This window comes from Orycteropus afer, unplaced genomic scaffold (genome assembly GCF_000298275.1).
Source record: "Orycteropus afer afer isolate SDZICR_OR568_19922 unplaced genomic scaffold, OryAfe1.0 scaffold00130, whole genome shotgun sequence".
NCBI classification, from domain to species: Eukaryota; Metazoa; Chordata; class Mammalia; order Tubulidentata; family Orycteropodidae; genus Orycteropus; species Orycteropus afer.
Window position 1 is genome coordinate 5,595,492 of NW_006921717.1, and position 8,400 is coordinate 5,603,891.

Below are 8,400 nucleotides of genomic sequence, written 5' to 3' on the forward strand. Positions count from 1 at the left end.
TCTTGTGAGATTAGAGGAGGTCAGAACATGTGGCCTCCTTGCAGTTTTTGCAAACACGCATTCAGTTAAGGCACTGCCACCTAGTGTGTGGCATCTAACCATGTTTTTTGACTGAACAACAAAGCATGTCTGGCAGGGGGTAGTGTGCTCATGACCATGTATATAGGGTTAGCAGACAATGTTTTCACACGCATATTTGTATGTGCTATAAAAATGTCCAGGTGTATGTTAGAGCTGACAAGGGTCAAGATTGTGGTGGCTTTAGGCCACAGCCAGCTATCTGGAGGGAGCAAGTAGTTGGACCTGTGGGCTCGAAACCATGGTTGCAGGGGACATCAAGCTCATTTGGCATAACATACTACACAAAAACATTGTTCCACATCCTACTATGGTGAGTAGCAACTGGGATTTTAAAAGCTTTCAAGTAGCCTTTTAGATGCAAAGATGGATCTTCCCCTCGCCCAGAGCAAGGAAGAATGAAGAAAACCAAAGATGAATGGAAACAATTAGTCCAAGGGACTGGTATACCATGCAATCCTCAGCCTATTATCACCATGAGGCCAGAAGAACTAGATGGTGCCCAGCTACCATTGTCAACCACTTGGAGGGGGCTTGGTGCAGGAGATCCTGGATAGAGAGAGAGAACAATGTGGAACAAAACTCAAAATCATAAAAAAAAAAAAGACCAGGTTTGCTGGTCTGATAGAGCCTGGTGAGACCCCTGAGATCATGGCCCCTAGCCACCCTTCAGGTCTGGAACTGACTCACTCCTGTGGCTTCCAGCCAAACAAAAGACAGGCACATGGGGTGAACATTTACATCAGGTAGATATACTACTTGGAGCGATCAATCACCAATCACGGGAGAACAGAAAGGTGTTGTTTGCACAGGGAGACAGCTCGGGGGGTGGGAGTGCATGGGAGGGAAGGATACAGGGAAGAGGTAACTGGAGAGGAAGTAGGAAGAGAGCTGTTACGTTGTGGGAAATTGCAGTCAATGTCCTGAGACAAAATGTGTATGAACTGCTGTATGGAAAATGAATTTGCTCTGTGGAGTTTCACAATAGATAGGGAGGGAGGGAGGGAGGGAGGGAGGAAGACTTGTCCCTGGTATTAAGAAACTAAAGGCGCAATCAGCAGGAAAACTGCACTAAGACCAATAGTAAATGTAGTGAGTTCTGTACCCATAATGCTAAGTCAGGCTACACCAGACCAAGAGCACAGCTTCAACCGCAAGAGTTCAAAGTTGTTTCAAGATTCAAATCTGTGGTGGCTTAAACAAGTACTCAGGACCCCATTTAACTGAGTGCTGGCCTAAATGCTGCCCTTTCCTTACCCTGCTCAGGAATTCAGAGCCTCGTTTGGTCTTGAAGTGAGTCTCCGCTCTGTCAAAAGTGTCTTGCCTTACAACCTAGCCATCTTCCTAAGGCACTCTCATGGGTTTCTAAGCTGATGATCTGTGCCATTCGCTAGCGCAGCGGCATCGGGCCCCATAATCTTGTTTAGTCAGGTGTCGGCATCTGATCAGCCTCAGGGAGCCCTTTCCTAACATGCAGGTTATCTGAGACACTTGAACTCACTTGAATGGATGTCCTTCTTCTGATTTCTGTACGGCTTGGATGACAGACCTGTAGACCCTGAAGCTGATGGTGACAGAGAGAAGAGCCAGGATGAGGTAAGAAACCACGCTGATGACACTGAAGGCGGCCAGTGAGAGCAGCACGATCAAGGTGGTGCCAAAGACAAATCCTGTTTTCTTCACATCTCGCCAGAAAATCAGGTCGTGCACTGCCGAGAAAAGGAACATACGTTGTAAGAACACCCATAAGCCCTGCAATCCTGTGACAAGCAATTACAGCACACACTACTTTAAGAACATCTGATAAATGAACATAAAATTATGTCAGGGTGATGTTTCACACTGCCAGCATGTTCCCCTGCTACACAGATTCGGTTTCAGGACAGGTTTCTAAAAACTTAAGAATTTAATTTTTTAGAGATGGCTATTCAAGTGCATGGGAGTTCTGGTAGCATAGTGCCTAAGGCACTTTGCTGCTAAACAGAAGGCTGGTGGTTCAAACCTACCAGCCACTCCTCAGAAGGAAGATGGGGCAATCTACTTCCATAGTGATACTGCCTCGGAAACCCAAGGAGGGGTCACTATGAGTCGGGTCCGACTTGACAGCACATAACAACAAGTACATTGGGGCCGAGTGTCGTTTACTTTAAAACATTTCAGCAGAAAGCACGATAATGCACACGTGGCAAAATCTTTCTGATGGTTAAATTAACAAGCCATCTTGTCACTTAGTGAGGCCAACAGAAGACAAACCCAAAGCACACCTGGAAGGTATAAACGGGGGGCAGGAGACAGAGTGGTGACTGAAAACAGACCAAGCCTTGTGCTAGTTACAATGAAACACTGGTCTCTACATTAATCTGAAGACAACTCAGGAGGATTATGGGTAGGATGACCATACAACAGCCAAAACATAATGCTTTTGAAGTGAATGGAGCACTATTAGGAACTAGGGCAGAAAACAGGACTGTCCCAGGCAGCCAGTTCATATGTCTGTTTTTGTTGTTATGTGCCGTCGAGTCAGACCCAACTCATAGCGACCCCTCCTTGGGTTTCCGGGGCAGTATCACTAAGGAAGTAGATTGCCCCATCTTCCTTCCGCAGAGTGGCTGGTAGGTTTGAACCGCCAGCCTTCTGGTTAGCAGTCAAGTGCCTTAGCCACTGTGCTACCAGAGGCTAGGGACACCCAAATTGGAAAAATGTAAGCTCTTCTACTTAAAGGTACTTAGAAAACTCTGGGTGATGGCTGACACTAATCACCAATAGCAATGGCACTGCCATTTGCATTTCAATCTTGCAAAAGCCAACTGCATTCCTGTGAGCTGCTTCTGTGCTCTGGGTTTCCAATGAAGAACCATGGTGGGCTGGGAGCTGCAAGACCTGGTCACTTTGAACTGTAAGACCTCAACCTTTGTAAGCCTCAGATTCCTGGTCTATCAAATGAAGACAACAGGCTAAACATCCTGGAGCTGTTCTAAGGAACACACAAGGCTGAAACGCACTTCAAGTGCTTGGCATTCTCCACGGCACACAGTCACCCCTCACATTTTAACTAAAATCAATGCAAACTCAGCCTGGAGGACTGGGCTTGGGAGTACAAGAACCTGAGTCTGACTAAAGTCCACCTGATGACACTCAGTTACTCCCCACAGTCGGCTCTCCAACTCTCCTGAAACCGCTTCTCTGAAGTGGAACCTTGCTAGAGCCATAGGAAATCATCACTAGGTCAGCGATGTCAGCTGCGGAAGGAGATGTACTGAGAAAGGAAAGGTCTTACAATTCCCCGTGGGGAGCTGCACCTCCGAGGGAGCAACGCTCAAAGGAGAGGACTCAGGGAGCCACTCAGGTTCAGCTGACGGCAGCCAAGTCCAGGAGGAGGGAGCGCAGCTACTCAAGAGTCAACCCCAAGCAGGACTCCTACAGTCCCGGGCCCAGCGCACACAAGTCAGCGTTCCCGAGACGGATGGGTTCAGTGTAGGATGCTGCGAGGCTCGGCCTCGCCAGGAACGGGGCAAACACACACCATTACTTCTACACTGTTCCTGCCAAAAACATAAACTGAATCGAATCACGCGAATTCTTCAAAAACAGCAACGATGCAGAAGATAAAGAAAGACTAAAGAATTCTTTCAGATTAAAGAAGACTAAGGAGACTTGACAACTAAACACAAAGTATGATCCTGGACTGGATCGTGGTGACTGAAAACCAAACCCATTCCCGTCAAACCGGTTCTGACCCCTAGTGACACCACAGAGCACAACAGAGCCATTGGACAGGTTTTTTTTTTTTTTAAACTTAATGGAAACAGACTGCCACATTTCTCCTTAGAGTGGCCAGTGGGTTCAAACCACCGACCTTTCAGTTAGCAGCTGAGCCGCCATGCCACCAGGGCTCCTTTTGACCCTGGGGAAGGGAGGTAAAACCAGCTACAAAGCACATTGGGACAAACGGCAAAATCTGAATCTGTAAAAAATACAATAGATAACTGGATTAATGTCAAACTTCCTAAATCTAACAAGCCTCATGTGGTTTTATGACAATCCACAAAGGTAGTCCTTACTCAAAGGAAACACACCCCCAAAGTATCTGGGAGTAGAAAAGCAGGATGTTTGCAACCACCTTTCAAACGGTTAAGGAAAAGCCCGTTATCTGTCTATAGAGAGAAACGGGAGTCCTGGGGCCACAGTGGGTAAGTGCTGGGCTGCCAAACAAAAGGCTAGTGGTTTGAACCCACCAGTGGTTCCTCATGAGAGAAGGCCTGGCGATCTGCTCCTACAGATTACAGCCTTTGAAATCCCACAGGGCAGCTCCAGTCTGTCCCAGAGCTGACAGGACCTGGAACAGACTGAATGGTAACGGGTGGAGAGCAAGGGAGACCTAAAGCAAATGTGGCCGAGGGCTAACAATGCAGTGAACTGTTGCTGCCAGGGGCTGTGAAGCCGGCTCCGACTCAGTGACCCCAAGAACGAAACGCCCCCCACTCCTGCACCATCTTCAGTCCTTGCTATGCTTGTGCCCATCGCTGCATCACTGAGTTGATCCATCTCATTAAGGGTTTCTCCCTTTTTCTCTGACCCTCCACTTTACCAGCCATGATAGCCTTTCTCCAGGGACCAGTCCCTTCTGACAACACAACCAAAGTAGGAGAGATGAAGTCTGGCCATTCTTGCTTCTAAGGAGCATTCTGGCTGCACTTCTTCCAGGATAGCTCTGCTCCTTGTTCTGAAGTCCATGGTGTGTCAATGTTCCACACCAGCACAACTCAAAGGGATCAATTCTTCTTTGGTCTTCCTTATTCACTGGCCAGCTTTCACATGCATGGCTTGCTTGGGTCAGGCACACTTTAGTTTGCAAAGTGACACCTTTGCCCTCTAACACTTTAAAGAGGGCCGTGCTGCACACCTGCCCAGCGCAGTGTGGTGCATTTCTCGACCGCTCCTTCTGCAGATGCGGACAGTAAATTCAAGTGAAACGAGATCTTCGACAACTTCAGTCCTTTCTCCATTTATCACGAAGTTGCTCGTTGGTCTAGCTGTGGGGATTTATGACGAGTGGGGTCCCTGCTGAAGGCTGTAGTTTTGGTCTCCATCAGGAAGTGCTTCAATTCTTCACTCTCAGAAGTTCTCAGCCTAGAAGCTCTGCTGGAAACTGTCCATCGTGGGTGACCGTCTGGGAGCTGAGATCCTGCGGCACAGTTTCCAGCCTCACAGCAACACACAAGCCACCAACCAGGACAAATGAGCGGTGGAACTAGTAAAGCGGAGTGAAAGTTATACAGGAATTTCTGAACTATGCTTTCAGTTCTTCTAAAAGTTCAAAATATTAAAAAATAGAAAAAAGGAAAGTTTAGAGGATAAGGCTGGAACCCAGAGGGAAAAATGACCTTGATGTTTCAGAAAATAAAGAAGTTAAAAAAGCCACTATCCTAAATGCAAGTTAGAAATTCTACCTTTGTGCAAAAAAAAAAAAAAAAAGGCATCCTATCTTCATGACTCTGCACTGCCATCTTCTGGGAAACTGTCATTAAGAAATATTAAAACCTATAAGGATACACAGGCAAATGGTGCCCCCTAGAGTGTGCAGCGTGCAACCAGCATGATAGTATACAGAAGGCCTTGGGTTCAGCCTTAAAATAAATGGTGGAATGAGGGTCTGGGCTATGAAGAGAAGGATGGGTGCCCACACATGCACTGCTTCAGATAGGGGGTCAGTAAAGGCTCTTTGGGGAGATGCTATTTAAGGGAAAATATGAGGAGGAGCTGATAAGAAGGATGGTGAGGAGCCAGGGGAAGGATGTGTTACCCTAGGGGATGGACTTCTGGGGAGGAGACACTGCTTGGTGTTGCTCAGGAAAGGTCAGAAGGCCGGTTGAGGAGGCAATGCTGGGAGTGAAGGGGAGAAGGCATGGGGTAAGGCTGGGGAGACTGGCAGGGGCTAGATCATGGGGCACTTTCACAGAGCAAGATAGAGAGTTTGGATTTTACTGCAAGAGCAATGGGAAGTAAGCAGAGAACGCCAAGCAGGGGCATAATGTGATGTGTTATGTTACAAAAAGAGGGGCATTTTTATGGCTGTGTAGAAAATGGGATGGGGTAGAAGGACAGGCAGGGAGGCTGCTCTCAAAGGCTGATACGAGGTTCGAGAGAGAGAGAGATGAGGGCTATTAAGATCAGGACGGGGACAGGTCCAGATGGAGAGAAGAGGGCAGAAATGCTACAGGATGTCCTTCAGGCATTCAGGGAAATGACACCAGACAAAAACGTGAACACGTGCAAGGAAATGAAGAGCACCAGAAATACCGACCACGAGGGTGAACAGATAGGACTTCTTATTATTTCAATCTTTTTTAAAAGGCCAGGAGGGGAGAAATTGAAGCAGACTGTTGCAAGGCTTTAACACCCTGTAAAGTGGTGTACTATCACTCGAAGACAGACTAGGGTAAGGCAGATGGACACTATAGATCCCAGCGATGAAAATAACGAGAGCTGCAGCCAGTAAGCCACCAAAGGAAAGAAAATGGAATCATAAAATAGTCTAAACATCCCCGAAATGCAGATGTCACAATGGATTAAAATGACCCAAGTATATGCAGCTTAAATGAAACTCTTAAATATAACACAGAAATAGAAGTTATAGGGTGAAAAAGTTATCATTAATCCAAAGGAAGCTGTAGTGACTCTGTTAACATTAAAGGAGGAGATTTTAGAGCAAAGACTATTATCAGATATAGACAAGGCCATTTCATAGTAAAGGTGTCAATTCATCAAGATGACTGCAAAAAGGATGTGGGGCGGTGTCCTCTGACCTGGAACTTCACACCAGTGACAGTGACGGGAAGGAAGATCCAGAACACGAACAGCCCAAGGCTGATTCCTAGAAGGTGGAGGTCAGACAGGGCACCCACCACCCACCAACCTTTTTACAAATGCTGACACCAACTCGGGATGGATCAAAGATTGAAATATAAGAGCTAAAAATGTAAAATTCTTAGGAGAAAACCTAAAAGTAAACCTTCATGATCTTGGGTTAGGCAATGGTTTCATAGATATGGCATCAAAACCACACTGATGAAAGATTATATCGCTAAACTGGACTACATAAAAATTAAAAAATGTTTGTGTCACAAATGATACTATCAGGAAAGTGAAAGGACAACTCAGAGAGAGAGAGAGAGAAAATATTTGCAAATTTTCTATCTGATAAGGGACATGCATCCAAAATATTTAAGAAAACTCTTAACTAATTATAAGGCAAATAACCTAATTAAAAATGGGCAAAGGATATACATAGACATTTCTCCAAATAAATACTCCAATGGCCAGGAAGCACATGAAAAGACTGCTCAACGTCCTCAGTCACTAGGGAAACGCAAATCAGAATCATTATGAACCAACAACAGGAAATCCAATGGCCACTGCGTCAATCAATCCCGGCTCATGGCGACTCCATGGATGTCGCAGCAGAACTGTGCTCCGTGAGGTTCTCAGGGGCGAACCTGTCAGAAACAGATCACCATGGTTTTCTTCCACACACCTCTGGATGGACTCAAACCTCTCATCTTTTGGTTGGCAACTAAGCATATTAACTGCACCACCCAGGGACTCAAAAACGAACCAACTAGGATGGCTGTATTAAAAGAAAATGGACACTGAGGAAGAAGACGACAGAGAGTGCATGGGAGGTACAGACAACAAAGATGAACCCTTCTGCACATACACTAGTACACTGTCAGTGAAGAGAAGCATTGATTTACAGGTGGACAGATGGGTGGACAGGCTGAACTATTACTACAGGTATGTCTATGCAGGGGTGAGTGTGCCCAAGACCATGTATAGGGTTGGCAGACAATGTTTCTATTTGTATGTTCCGTAAGAATACCCAGGTATATGGTAGAGCTGACAAGGCGCAAGGTTGTAGTCACTTATTAGTCACAGCCAGCTACCCAGAGGGAGCGAGTAGTTAAACCTGTGGGCTTGGGACCATAGTCGCAGGGGACATCAAACTCAATTGGCATAACATACTACACAAAACATTGTTCCACATCCTACTTTGGTGCATAGTGACTGGGATATTAAAAGCTTGCAAGTGGCCATCTAGATGCAATGATGGGTCTCTCCTTGTCTAGAGCAAACAAGAATGAAGAGAACCAAAGATACATAGGAATAGTTAGTTCAAATGACTGATACATCATGCAATCCTCAGCCTATATGACTATGAGACCAGAAGAACTAGATGGTGCCTGGCTACCACTGTCAACCACTTGAAGGGGGACCTATGTAGGAGATCCTGGATAGAGTAGGAGAAAAATGTGGAACAAAACT

The 8,400-nt window shown here is 46.1% G+C and overlaps 1 protein-coding gene across 1 annotated transcript in view; it reads right to left on the bottom strand.

Annotated features, from left to right (window-relative positions):
- The window catches only part of RTN3 (reticulon 3), an 89,221-nt gene that overhangs the window by 15,025 nt on the left and 65,796 nt on the right, over positions 1-8,400 (bottom strand). The window contains exon 2 of the mRNA XM_007944849.2: positions 1,580-1,787. Within this exon, the coding sequence (XP_007943040.1) occupies positions 1,580-1,787 (208 nt within the window). The remainder of the gene's footprint in view (positions 1-1,579; positions 1,788-8,400) is intronic.